This window comes from Symsagittifera roscoffensis, chromosome 5 (assembly GCF_963678635.1).
Source record: "Symsagittifera roscoffensis chromosome 5, txSymRosc1.1, whole genome shotgun sequence".
Taxonomy (NCBI): domain Eukaryota; kingdom Metazoa; phylum Xenacoelomorpha; order Acoela; family Convolutidae; genus Symsagittifera; species Symsagittifera roscoffensis.
Genome location: NC_087066.1, coordinates 64,652,124 through 64,666,880, shown reverse-complemented (window position 1 = coordinate 64,666,880; position 14,757 = coordinate 64,652,124). Strand labels below are relative to the sequence as shown.

At 37.1% G+C, this 14,757-nt stretch overlaps 1 protein-coding gene across 1 annotated transcript in view; it reads left to right on the top strand.

Moving 5' to 3' along the window:
- Positions 1-14,751, top strand: part of LOC134846229 (ERO1-like protein beta) — a 117,318-nt gene extending 102,567 nt beyond the window's left edge. Inside the window, exons 2-8 of the mRNA XM_063863497.1 lie at positions 9,397-9,584; positions 10,001-10,134; positions 10,278-10,691; positions 10,964-11,311; positions 11,543-11,764; positions 12,078-12,244; positions 12,786-14,751. Coding sequence (XP_063719567.1) covers positions 9,495-9,584; positions 10,001-10,134; positions 10,278-10,691; positions 10,964-11,311; positions 11,543-11,764; positions 12,078-12,244; positions 12,786-12,973 — 1,563 coding nt within the window. The 5' untranslated portion in view covers positions 9,397-9,494 and the 3' untranslated portion in view covers positions 12,974-14,751. The remainder of the gene's footprint in view (positions 1-9,396; positions 9,585-10,000; positions 10,135-10,277; positions 10,692-10,963; positions 11,312-11,542; positions 11,765-12,077; positions 12,245-12,785) is intronic.
- Positions 14,752-14,757: the final 6 nt, after the last annotated feature.

Genomic DNA, 14,757 nt, shown 5'->3' with positions numbered 1-14,757 from the left:
TTGCGAAGCGCAGCTTTGCCTCTATGTCTAAGATGCTGTCACGGAAAAAAATTGTTCCGTGACAAACAATTGTGAGTCCATAATTTTCAACTCTCCCTGGGCAGCATATAAGGATCAGGCCATTTAACGCCTACAAAACACTGTCTGGGCCTAATTATTTTGTTGTCAAAAACTTATAGCTAATTTAAAACAATAATATTAATTAATATAATTAAGTGTAAAGAACTAATTCCGTAACAAACTCTGATCGAATCTTCTCAATACGGAAAAATTCACTATAAAAAATGGAAACTTGTGAGAGTTAAGCCAAAGTTATGAAAAGACATTGATTTTTGTGCAGCAAGATTGATTGCGGGACAAAACTGACTTTTTTCTGGCAAATAACTTTATTCACATCATGACTGACAAGCAACAGACATACTATGAGTATATGTCTGCATTTAAATTGCCTCTTCTATTCGAAATGTTGTCTATGTTGGTTGTGAAATTAGCAACTCGGTTTCGGTAGATCATTTTTTTTAAAGATTTTTTTGTTTACATTATATGTCGTGTTTTGACCTCATTTTGGGTCGCTCAATGAGAGAAAAAAAGAAATTAAAAAGAAATGTTTCAAAATCAGCAAAACACGTTTTTAGTTAAAGTTTTCAGGGCTGACTTAATTTTTTTCAAGGTTTTTGAAAAAAATTTGTTTTTGGCTCAATCGGTGTCTGCTCTAGAGCTATCCGATTTGCACTTTTGCAAGTTTTGTTGCGATGATTATACAACATTCACTTGCATTACTCGGCATGTTTGTCTTGAAATGATCCTTGTAATCAGGAACAAGACTTTTGTTCCCTTAAACAACTTTGTTCACAGTTGGTTAATTATGCATGGCAGTGTACGACCGCTTTGTTAATTAATAGCATGGCTACTGTGTTGGACTTGTGTTTAAGTTAGTAGTTGCCTATTGTCTTTGAAAATTTTTAGTAGATTTTCTTCACTGAGGTCGTCCGGCTATATTTCTGTCGGCTTTTTTTCCTTTTAAAATTAGTGTTTTTGTTTTTTAACGATTGAGCTCTAACGAGAAATTTTTGAAGTTTGTAAACCAACCTCTTAAGCCATATGTATTACAAAAAGAAAAATTTCACAAAAGTTTTTTAAAGTAAATTTTCGGCTTTTTAGTTCGTTTATTAAAATAAATTCACTTTGAATCAATTACAAAGCGCGTCTGGCGTAGAGGTAAGACATGCTGAAAGACGAATAAGACGTGTGGTTCGAATTCATCGGAACCTGTGTTTTTTTTTTTCAAACCATTATTTTCTGCTTTTTCGGGCAATCATCCGCCTCTTTTTTTTCGACTTAGTTGACGTTGCACAGACACGTTTTTAAGATCCAGCTTTCTTCTAGTTTTCTGAAAGCCAAAGGTATTTTTTTTAAAATTTCATCAAAAAGTTAAATTGACCATGAATGAGCACGGAATGTTTACGCTTGCGATTTTTTTTTAGCAATCAGCCTTGTTGGGTTGTGACCTCTAGGCAATTTGTGTTAATCGTCTTTTCTACCTAATGTTTTGTTTCCTACGATTTTTAGGTTTTATTTTAAAGATCAATAAGACTCTGGCTTCATTATTTTGAATGGTCAGAATCAACACCACAAGGTTGTCTGGAAAAACATAAATTAAATCAGGAAAAAAATATAAATTTGATCATTTTTTCATTGTCACGCTGTCTTAATCCTATACTTGTTGTATTGCAATTGGTGCGAAGCTCAGCCTCGGTTCTCCTCTCCTCGTTTTTTTATCCGTTTTACCATTGTGGCCGGGTTGGACATCCGGAAAGACTTTAAGCAATGGTTCAAATGAGGGCATTCTGAATAGCGTTCACTCAATTAAATGGAGGATGACATGTTTTTCCATGCCATTAGATCAAGACAGTCTGTGGATTTGAGGCCTAAAGCATTCAGGTCTCGCTTAACACTGTCGATCTAGCGTTTTTCGGCCGTCCTGCTAGTCTTTTCCCTGGGACTGAAACATGGTCTGTTCATTTAAGCCCATGGTCATTCTCTTTTCGGTGAACGTGGCCATACCATCGTAGTCGCAACCGCCCTTGTAGCTTGTGCAGATCAACAAGATCTGTCATTTTAATTACTGTTACGTTAGTAACTCCGGTAATCCTACGCAGAGCTTTCATAGCAGCACTCTTAAGAGAGCTGGATATTGTCTTGTTCTGCGCCCAGGCTTCAGAGCAGTACATCAGAACTAGCCGGAGATAAGCTCCGTAGATATGATACCTTGTAATCAAGTCAATATCTTAATTCAGCACCAGAGGGCACGTTTTGCTGCCATTTCGTTCAGAAAGCTGCTCTTCTGACCGGTGATGCAACTATTGCGTCACTTTCAACGGAAATCATATCACACAGATAGCAGAACTCTTTGACAGTACTCATGGTCTCAAATTGATTAATCAGCACAGTAGCATTTAAGTTTGAGTGATAATTGGAAGGATTTGCATCCTGGATTTTTTTATGCACCCATTGATTACAAGAATTGCAGTGTACTGGATTGGCGCCGACTCCCTTGTAACTACAAGCGCATGGATGTTTTCCGGTTTTTGAGGAATAGACTTCTCAATAGACTGGGAATCCGTTTCAGCGGATATCACAATGTCATCTGCATATAGCATATTCCATGGTGACATGGAATGACAGTTTATCGTAGCCTCTTCGTTTACTGTTATAAATAACAATAGCTGAGTGCCGATCCTTGATGAACGCTTACTTTTATTTCGAAGTTATCACTGCATCCTTGCGGGCGGCGAACTCTGGTTTTCGAAATGGCAGATTGTTAGTCTTATTAGACTTTCGGGAACTCTCTGCTGCCTCAGAGCCCATGGTTTCAGTTCCCTTGGAACAATCGAAGGCTTTTTCTAGATCAGCAAATATATGATGTCGGGGCAATATATGATGTAGGTTTTCTTATCCGCAAACATTTTCTTGAATTTTTTAATTAGAAAAACGGCATCGGTAGTTGATCTATCACCCATAAAGCCAAATTGCATTTCATCTCCTTTTATTATTTGTCTCAGACGTTTTTCTAGTACTTTTTCGAAAATAAGATACGTGTGTTTCAGTAATCGGATGCCTCTTTAGGATCACATACTAACGGATCGCCTTTTCTTTTGTAAAAAGTAACGGTTTCGAAGGGGCTTAGACCAGAGTCCCAGACTACCTTAGAGACTTCAAAAAGTCCAGCAAGTCCACAATCCATGGTAAGTTTTATAATGTCTGAAGTTAGCCCTGTTGGTCCTGGGCCTTTTTTCTTTTTCATCTCTCTCAATGGAAGTACCACTTCCCGGATAGTTAATTTCTCCAGTGGGCCAGCCATTGGAGGGATATATTTTGGTATAAATGGATTTATTTCATTTAAAAGATTTGAGAAGTAGCTCTGCCACTGCGAGAGAACATCTCGGTCACAAGTCAGGAGTTATACATTTATTGAATTTTGTCCAACCAAATCCTTTTGATTCATTTTCATTTGCTTGGCACGGCAAAACATTTAATGCCCTGTCTCCGTTTTAGACAGTTCTTGTTAACATTTCTGACTGGATTCTCTTTTAGCTTCAGCAGCTGGCTGCTTCACGACTGTTTTCTGCTTGCGATATATCACCCAGTCTTTCTCATTTCCAGACTTCTGCCACTTTTTGAACAAAATATTTTCTTAATTCCTTCGCCTGTTTTTTTTTTGTTCCTCCACCATGTTAACTCTGTCTCGCTGGTTTTCCGATTGTTTCGCCACGTACGGTTTTCGCTTTTTCTAGAAGTGTTGGTTCAAAATATTCCCAGTTGGCCTTTATTTTATTATTTTCCAGCTTTTTTCTTATTGCCTTCTCGTACTTGATTTGTTTTTCTATTTCATTTAATTTTTACGATTTTTTTATTCCAACTGGTTTTGACTAATTGCGACAAATGGGACAGAAATTACTACAGAAGACAGAAAACTAAAGGCAGAAATCACACACAACAAGTCTGTGCTTAGTATCGCATTCTGCAGTCTGTGCTGAGTACCGCATTCTTCACCCTTGATAATTTTCAAGTTTTTTGACAACACATCTAGATCGTGTTAGAATTAAATCAATCTGGATGAAGTTTTCACCACTCTTAAATTTACAGTTATCATCCTAGCGTTTTTTAAAGAAGTGTTAGGGACTGCTAGAATTTATGACTGTCAGAAATTGAGAAGTCTCTGACCTTCTGAATTTTGAGTACCAAAGCAAAATGGGCCAATTTTGCAGTCAATTTCTTGGCGCCATCCTCCAATATGTCCATTTAAGTCACCTCATACGAAAGTATAGTCCTGGTCAGGTAGAGATAACATAACATCTTCTAGCGTGTTATAAAAATTTTCTTTTTCTGAATCATCTCTACCAGCTTGTGGTGCATACGCAGATACAACATTACACGCAGTATGCCCTAATGCACGTTTTAGGCGCAGAACACGTTCATTTACTCTACTGACTTCCAGTACGTGTTCAATAAGTAGACCATTGATGGCTATGGCAACACCATTTGTGCCTTCTGAGTTTCCTTGCCAGAAAAATTTAATTTTGCGGTCGCCATCTCCAAAACTTCTTGTGCCACTTCCTTTGAAATCTTGTAGACAGCACACCGATATCTTTCTTCTTTCTTGAGTTTCGCTTGTCTCAAGGCATTGTCTTTTTAGCGTCCTAACATTCCACGAGCATAATCGGAATGACTTCTTTTCTAGAATGGGTTTTTTGTTTTATACATATTTGTGTTAGTCATATTATTAGTTGAAACCGTGAGAGTCTTAGCAACCCCTCCCCATTTAAGGGGCGCACCGGACTGAGGGCCATTGCTTGTTTGACTATCATGAATTGCTTGGAGCGATGCACCTTACAGAGCATTTTTCAGACCGAAGTTCTTATGGATGTCCACCCTCCTCCTCTTCCCGGGCTTGGGACCGGCATTTTTCGCTTAATAACAAGACAGACCAGGCGGAGTTCTCAGCCGCGCCTCTTTGTTAACAAATACTAAATCATGACTAAGTTGCAAATTCTGCTTCTTATTATTGTTCGGACTATTTGAAAAAAGCAATATTATACAACGTTATAATAATAAATAAATTGTTTTCATATCAGAGATTATTCAACAGACATTTGTCAGTTTACATAATTCTGATATGCAAGGACATCAAAAGGCCCGATAGGCCTAGTCAGGTGATGCCCTAATTAAGCAGTACAATTTCTAAGAAGTACTAAGAACTTTCTACTGTAAACTACTATCAGTTGTCCATACCCTACAAACCCCCTCTTTTAGAAAAAAGATCTATCATTTCTTTTTTATTTGTGATGTATAAATCGCGAAAATCATAAAAAAGTGTTTAATTGACTATCCTTAAGATTGCTGACTGTATCAGAAAAATCTTCATCAAAAAAGTTTTGAATGAAATTGAATAGTTTTCTTATCCTTAAACCTATTCTTTTCGGGCTTTTACCAGTGAAATTATTCGTTGGTTTGATTTTTTTTTAAATCTTCCATGTTTCAATATCTGAATCTCCGAGTCCATAATTGAGTTTTTTAGGAATTCTGTTTTAAAGTCCTTCCGTAAAAGCTTTGAAACTAATTTCATACATATATATGCAATTCGTATATATGCAATTCTTTCACTGAGCATATCTTGTAGGTTTTTTTTTAAAATGTGCGACTGACTGATTTCTCCGTTTTCTTTAAAAAATCTCAGAATTTGGTTTTGTTTCATTTCAATAAAAAGAACTATAACGTTGCACTTCTTTGTTAAAGGAAATTTGTTCTAGCCTACGACTCCACTAGTTTGCTTGGGCTTCAAGCATATTTTGCGTCGCTTGATGATCAAAAAAGAAATTAAATAGAAACGTTTCGAGGGGTACTTTAAATTTTTTTGAGTATCATCGTTGTTTTATCAGCAAATTACGTTTATTAATTGAATTTTTGAAGTTTGTCTTAAATTTTTTTCTTTGTGAGGAAGTAAAAAAGTTTTTTTTGGCTCAATTGGTGTTTGCTCTAGAACTATTCGACTTGTTGCACTTTTTTAAGTTTTGTTTCGATGATTAAACAACATTAACTTGCATTGCTCAACCTGTTTCTCTTGAAATGATCTTTATTTTATACAAAATCTAGACTAAGTTGAAAATTCTGGTGTATATTAATTGTTCCGACCATTTGGAAAAGGCAGCAGTATACAACGTTATATAAAGATCTATTACGTTTCAGTTCCTTATTAAAGCATATCAGTTGTGCCAACGATTCCACTAGTTTGCTTGGGCTTCAAGCTTGGCTTTAAATTAAAATTCTTTTGAGAAAAGCAATTAAAAAGATACATTAGTTGAGCTAAATTTTGAATTTCTAAATTTAGTTTGACTTGAGGTGTAGATCTAGCAATGTTAGATCCTATTGATGAGAAAAAACGTCGAAAATTTCCTAATATTAAAGATGATTCATATATTTTGTTGCCATCTGCCGGTACCGCTGTAATACTACGAGATATCAGTTTTCGTCTAATTTTATTTGAAAGTTTAAACCTGTCATGAGTCTTCGATTTATTTACTGAGTTTAATCCTAAATAGTCGATACTTTTACTATTTGTTTTGCAAACGATAATGTGTGTTATCAAGTTGACAGTTAATCGAGTGTCATACCAAATAAGAGCGCTTTTAGTCGAAATTGTAATTCCAGAATTTACTTCCGAACAAATTCTCTGTGTCAAGAAAAAGTAATCTGAGTTTTTTTTTGCTGTTGAGACTGACGCTAAGGTGAGTGTATGAAACGAGTGGTCATCCCGCTTTATTTTAGATTGTTCAGACTATGATTATCCCTTTCTAGATGCTTTGTTTTAATTCCCTGCCGTGATCAAGAACTTGTGTCTTTTTCGTAATCAAGTTATAAATTATATTGAAACCTTTTCAGTCGCGTTTGAGCTGCAATTACAAGATACGAAATTTTTGTAAAAACTAAACTTCTTAAGCATATTTAATTTAGGCTTCAGAGTTCTCGCAGATTGCCATTTGATGACGACCAATAATTTCGACCAGAACTAAAGATATTAAAGTATAATTTTCGTTATCAGTTTTAAACTATGAAACCCCCTTTTTTTAACTATGAAAACCGCTTTTTGAGAACCCATGCACATCAGGCGGTTATAACCAGTTCCGGTAAAACTGACTTGAAATTTTACCAGGAAGAGTAAGTTTGATTAAAATTGGGTCTAATTGGGTTCGCTCTTAACAAAGATTTATATGCAGCGACTAAAACATTGTACACTACGCAGGCTTTTCACCCGCCCAAAAAATTGATTCCAAAAACTGCAGAAGGGTGACTTAAGATAAAAGCTTGAGCGTTCATTTGCTCAGCAACGGGCTCCGAATACCGAAGGCTTGAGACGAGAGACCTTGTTTCGTCACACATTCAGTTGAGTTTTAGTTTATTTATTCAGAAAAGTTACAATGTTAATAAAGAAGTTTGCGTAATTTATTCTCTGGAAGGGCTTTTGAAATAGCATTTCAGCTCATTGACAACCACCCTGGAAAGACAAAAGAAAAAACAAGAAGACAAGTAGAAAATTGGACTCAAATACAAAAAAGGTTTCATACAAAACTTGTTATTTATGACATAATTACTGCAAAATTTTGAATAATATCTTATAAATTCGCTTGTTTTCAGCCTTTCAAAATTTTGGGAATTAGATGAGACTATCATTGTTAGAGGCTCGAGTTAGCTTTCATCATTACGCAAGCAAAGCTTGTGTTAGTGTATGAACTCTCTTTTTTTCCAACCTAAGTCGAAAATTTTGTTGCGATGCAAATATTGCTGCGACAAAATGTGTTCATTTTGATAAATAACCAGCTATTAAGTACAGCCAATGTTAAGGATATTAACACAGACTATTTTTTTTACAAATAGCACTTAAGCTTCAATTACTTTTTTGTAATTGTTAAGCTTCAATTACTTTTTTGTAATTGTTGAAATTTGCTGAATCAGAAATAATTTGGAATCAAGATTTATACCTACGTACTTGGAAGTATTTATGTTATTAATTTACCAACTCAGACATTTTTTCTCAAAATTTTTTTCTGTGCAAAACATAAAGAGGAATATTTAAAGTATTGATTTAGGTATCCCAAGTAGTCCAAAATTAAAGTAATGATTATTTTTCCATTTTCTGAAAACCTATTTTTTGTGACAATAAAATTTTCAGTAAGTTTTTGGCCAGTTAGCTTGGTTTTCTTAAAGACTGCGCTTCATCAGCAAAAGGTTTTTTTTCTGAGGTTTTCAAGCAATTTGGCTTATCTCTGATAATTAATGGAAATAGTAGCAGTCCTCGAACCGAACCCTGGGGACACAAGAATTCGTTTTTTGCTTTTCGGAACATCCTTTTTCAGATAAAACATACTGATGTCATTTTTATAGGTAGCTTTTCATTACATCAAAGAAAACACCGCGCAAATCGAATTGTTCCATATTTTGCAGAAGCAAGTCACGACTGAGCAACGCAAAGGTTTTCATGAGGTCGATGCAATAAGCAACTCCCGTCAGCCGCTTGTTTTTTTAGGTGCGTGATAAACTCAGTAACTTAAATTTAAGCATTAACCCTTGATTTTCTAGGCTGGAACCGAATTGTGTAACACAAAGGTGCTTAATTTGTTAAGAAAAGAAAACATGTGTTTTTGCCTATTTTTGAAACAAATTTTGGTGACCGTACTTAACAAATTGGTAGGTTAAAATTACTGCGATTGCTGGAGTCTCGATATTTTCTAAGGGGATAACTTTCGCTATTGGAAACTGGTCGGATAGTACCCTTAAGAAATGCACTCATTGAAAATATTTGCTTAAGAGTCCGCTATTACCGTTCGTGAGTATTTCAATGATTTGTTACTTATGCCATCATGTCCAGTGATTTATTCAATGACTCAATGCCCAGTGAATTTTTCAATTTTTGCTCAATGACTTAAAAGCTTTGACAACTTTTGAGGATTGAATAGGGCTGAGTGCAAAACTTTAATTTAGGGAAAAATTCATTAGTTTTATTTTTCCGTCTTCAAGTTTTCTGCAAGTTTGGAGCCAATTGTAAAAAAGATTGTGTTAAAAGTATTTACATCACAGATTTCTGGATTCAAATTTTGATACTAATTGCGATGAAACTGGCTACTCTTGTCAATTTCCGTATTTATCACTGATCTCTCCTTTTGTTGAAATGTACTTTTTAGATAATCGAATCTAGAAGCACATCTTAATTTTCTTGAGAAAAAGCGACGTGATATACATTCTGCAACCGAGCAATATCAGTTTTTAGAGATATCATTAAATTTGACAAAGTCAGAAATTTTTCATGCCGTGATAGTCCATCTTCTCAATAACCATTTTTTCAGGTTTAAATGATCATCATTTAGTGGAATTCTGTAAAGCAGTTCTATGTGGTGCATCGCTTATATATTCTATAATAATAAACCAAAATATCACCTGTAATGCTGTTTGTGCATTGTTTAATTGCATCTTCATTCGTCGTTCAACTGAGCCGAGGTCAGAATAATCAGTGGGGATATCGACAATCTGAGGTAAAAATAAGTTTTAATAAAGGAAAAGCTAAGTAATCTTGCTCAACAGACTAAATGTTCCGAATACCGATTTTTGTAATCTCATACTTGGTTTTTAAGTAGAAATTTTTTTCTCGTTTTTTTTCCAATTTATCGTAAATCTCTAATTCATTCTTTGTCTTAAATTAAGCTATTTTTATTATAACTATTTTGCTATGCCCTTTCCAGATTTTTCAGGCGACAAACAGTTTTCCAGGCAACTGGAAGTTATAATTTTGGTTTCAGACTGCAATCTGTATTCGAATAAATACGGACCATTTAATTCAGAAAATAACGATTCCGTAGTGAACATTTGTGTTCTAAGAAAACGGTTGGTTTTTTTACTATGGGTGCGGTGTGTTTTCTGGGAAAATGAGATCTTTTACGGGTGGTTTCAGCCTAAATTTGCGCAGCCTCCAAGTTGTCTCTGCGAAGTGGGCGGGGAAATAGGGGACTGTGGATGTGACGTGGAAAGTGTTGAGGACTACAATGCCAGACTCATCTACCCACTCCTGCAACAACTAAGACACAGGTCAAACACAGAAATAGTTGTCTTAAAAGCCAGTTCTGAAAACACTATTTAATACTGGTCTAAGTTTCACACTCACAAATACGAGTCTTTTTGCTATAACTACTTTAGCATGCTACAACTAGGTATCGTTTTTTTTGTTTTAGCGAAGAGTTCAAGTACTACCGAGTAAATCTGAAAGGCAGTTGCCCATTCTGGCAGATGGATGGACGCTGTAAACTGCAATCATGTGCAATTAAAACCACCTCTAGCTTCAACTATGGCTCGAATGCTAAAAGCAAAGAACGGGAGATCCATGACAGTGACGAGCAATGTAGTGAGACCATATCGAACGGAAAGAGCAGCGAACAAACAAGCGAGGCCAAAGTCGATGAGAAATTTTGTACCAACAACTTGCTGGAACAAAAACAGCAAGAATGTTGTGATCATTCGCATGAGTATGTTACGCATAGTAGAGTGGACGGTTATGCTAAGAAATCAGTTTGGTTGTTGAGAGATGAATTTGGCAGTGGAAGGAGTGAAGGCGATGAGATTGTTGATTTGACTTCCAACCCCGAAGGGTAAGTCAGTCTGAACTAAAATCATACATGCAGAACCTTAGGTTTATTATACGAAGTATTTAGTTAATTGAGTGGTTGCTTGCAAAGCTAAGGCAACATAGATCAGCCCAGATAATGGTCAGAAAATGTATGTAACTCTCAAATGAATAAAATCAACAGAAGACATCCTTCAGCTATTCTCTTATACACCCTCTCAAATGCGAAGTAACGGCATAAGGCACGCTTCACTGAATCGTTGAGTCTGAGCTTAAACTAGCACACTGGTTGTTTAGAAACACTGGCTACTTCGGTCCAAGTGCGAACCGCGTGTGGGGTTCCATATACAAGGAAAATTGCTTCAAAGTCGAACCCAAACAGAACTCAAACGATGCCACTTCTGTTAATTCTCCGCCTAGTCTGAATCAGTGTGATGTTATGTCTTCCAGGACGATGAATCAAGTATGCGCCGAGAAACGGCTGTTCTATAGACTGCTCTCCGGTTTGCATTCAAGCGTGGGTGTCCATTTAGCAGCCAAATATCCGGTGAGATCCATGTTTGGCCAAGTTGACTATCGACCCAATGCAACTGAATTTGCTCGCATATTTGATCCGCAGTTGACGTACAAAGAGGGTCCGCACAGGCAAGTGGTCTCATCGAAAAAATGCTTTGCCCAGCCTAACCCTAACCCAGTTCAATTTAGGAGGCGCTGTTTGTTTAATGATGAACAGCCGACAGTAGGACAAAAATGTGAAAGATAATCTTTCTTCGCTATAAGCTCCTCAAATTTTTAGATTTCAAGAGAGATAAATAATCTTGAATGAAATTTCGACATAGATTGAATTGCTTCATTTGTTAATTTGACCTAATACAGGCTGAAGAACATGTACTTGCTGTACCTTGTGGAGATGAGAGCACTTCTCAAATCAGCCCCTCTTTTGACTCAAATGGAAATGGATGAGTCTCCAAAGAGTAACGGAGAGACTCACGAGATGTTGCAGTTGCTCATGCAGTATTTGTCTTCCTTCCCGAAACACTTTGACGAGCATGCTCTATTTCAATCGCACGAGTTTTTATCGCTCAAACAAGAATATAGGTGAGTAGAGAAATGATTTATGTGAAATTGTAGATGTAACATCATTAATAGCCTGGCAATGGGCTCCCCAATGCTGGTTACCTGTTTTTCCGATATAAAACTAGAGAAGCGCCTGTGCGGAATAAACACTTTTTTTTTGTCTAAAAGAGAAATAGAAAAAAAAACTGGATAGTTTAAAGCCGCCTCCAATTTTTTGAAAAATTTTGGGTCTTGAAAATTTTTGTAGAATAAAAGATTAAGGATTTCCAGAGAAAATAAAAATGCATTCCATCGAATTGTTTCACAAATGATCTTATTTTTGGTTCTGATCCAGTGCCAAATTGGACAACATCTCCCGTATACTGGACTGTGTGGAGTGTGACAAGTGTAGGTTGTGGGCCAAGTTGCAGTTAGACGGACTGCACATTGCACTCAGAGTGCTATTCCTGGAATCACCTACTGAGGAGGCCGGCCAATCAGAACAGCGCAAGGACGCTACGGGTATATATAGTATTTTTTATTTGTATGATTTCTGTAACTTACATTTTTAAACTAGCAAGCGTTATGTAAACTTAGCCAGAATTTCAATCTTCCAACCTTAAAGGCAACCAAAAATTTTAAGTTTAGACGATATTATTAGAATCTCGTTACCGATGCACCAATTATGGTGCCTGCGAACAATTGCCCATTCCTTTATGGATGTAGTCCAACGGTTAAGTATAAACGAATGTATACACTTTTCCTTTTTTGCATTAGATGGAAATGTAAACAAGATCCAATTTGTATTAAACTGTTAAATTATCTTGATCTGGTAAATTTTTGAGAGGAAGTTTGACAAAGCTGAAGTGCAACAGTGCCAAAAATTAAATTTTGTTCATAATTACTGAAATTGTTATTCATAATTTTGAAACTGAAATTAGAGCGTTCGCAAACCTTCATTAGTGATACAGTTGATTTTTTTATACATATAATTTCCTGCCTGACGTTTTTTTGAAAGCTAGGCAAACAAATACAAGCAAATCACTGTGTTCAATCCTATTAGGAACTACAACTGACGAATCATCACAAGGTGTACACGACAACTCGGCTAATGGCAAGGACTACTTTTCGGCTCCAGGAATCAGTCAGTGTCCGAAGCTGGCAAGAAACGAAGTGGTAGCTCTGTTCAATGCTTTCACCCAGATCGCAGAAAGCATTTACTACGTGCACTACTTCAGAGACGAATACTAGGACAAAAATTTAGAATAAAAACTTAAGGACTAGTAAGTGCAATGATGTTTTAAGTGTTTCTGTACATGTGGTCTATACTTACACAATCGTGCTAGCCAGTGTAGTTTTATATTACAAATCTTTTTTTTTGTAACCGAATTTGCAAATAAGAGTGCGGCTCTTTACTAGCTCCCCTTTGATTTTTCTGAAATTAGAGTAGCGAATATGTGCCGAGGTCTGTCAAGTCTGAACAAAAATGTATAAAATCTGAGCACAAGTCTTCATAGTCTGAACATAAGAGTGAGCAAACTCTGAATATAAATATGCGTAGTTTGATCATACATCTGGAAAATATGAACATAAGATTGCGCAAAGTGTGAGCAAAACTACATAGTTCGAAATGTCGGAACCAGTCGGATTATACGCAGTGTGTGCATCGAATCCGTCTGCGGCCAATCCAACCGCATCATTCTCCAGAAATTGTTGAACCGATCGAGCCGGCTAAGTTTCCTGGCTGATTCTTTGCTGGGCAAAATCTGGAGAGAGCCAGGACTTCGTTGACTATTTACCACAGCTGCTTCAAGATATTTAACCACAGGAGAATGTCGGGGAAACAGGCAACACTTCGATTGTCGGTCATGATCGGTCGCCCGCCAGTCGCAATGGCACCTGCACCAGTAGTCGTACCGCCACCACCGGGACCAGTTGTCGTGCCGCCACCACCACCGGGACCATCAGTACCGTCACCACCGGGACCAATAGTCGCACCACCCCCCTGACCCAGACACGCAACCAGTCTTTCCACTGCAACCAGAGCGAAATGAAGGAACCCTCATTGATGATCTGATGGCAGAAGCAGTTCCAGTTGATAATGAACTAGGACGCGATGAAAATAACTCGGATCAAAGCGTCCAAGAACAACGGAAAGCAGCAGCTGAAGCGAGAGACATAATTTACAGTCAAACGCGATACAGTAAAGACGTGCGACACCACCCAAGTCCATCACGCAAGATTTAATCGCGTAAACACGGACCACAAATGATTAATGGTCACGAAGTAGCTCCCGTTGCTTTCAGTTCTAGATCATCTCGAAAGGAAAATCAGAAAAAAGCAGCAGAAGCGAACGAATCTTTCCCGACGAGAGAAAAAGAAGACCTCATTAACGAGAGTTACCAGCGAGCTAAGCAAGTAAGAAAACCCAAAGCTGAGGATGGAAGTAGTAAATATGCTATTTAGTTTTTGGCACAGGAATTATCCAAAATTTCCGAGGTGCAATAGGACGTTGCGTCTCGAGCGATATTCAGATAAGCGAGCTAATTGGCACGGCAGATCAGAGACGCCTACCTGGCGCTGTAGCCAACCCTGTAGGCCATCGAAATTTCAGAAGTCGGTGCGTCAGTGTCAATGTTTACTTGTTTAAGATTAGGAGTTAATTTTTATGATCAATTTTTGAGTTTTATTTATTCAGACTCATCAGAATTTTTTGGTTCTATAATGTCCATTTCCTCTGAATCTAGTTCTATGACATCCACAGAGGACGCAGGTACGCGCACGCAACCGGAGGCAACTCGCGGTTCAATACGCTTGCGTGTAAGTCTTCAGTATCTTTTTAAAAAGAAACAAACCAGTCAATCGGGGAAATAATGGCAAATAAACTGAAAAAACAAAATTTCTTATACTCACCAAAGGTTAGGCACAGTTATGATTGGCTCCACGTGGAATCGAGCATCGGCTCGGGAAAAAGATGGTGATGATGGGAATAGTACATGTAGAGGAACAGACATACATGCTTGCTGGAAGTGACC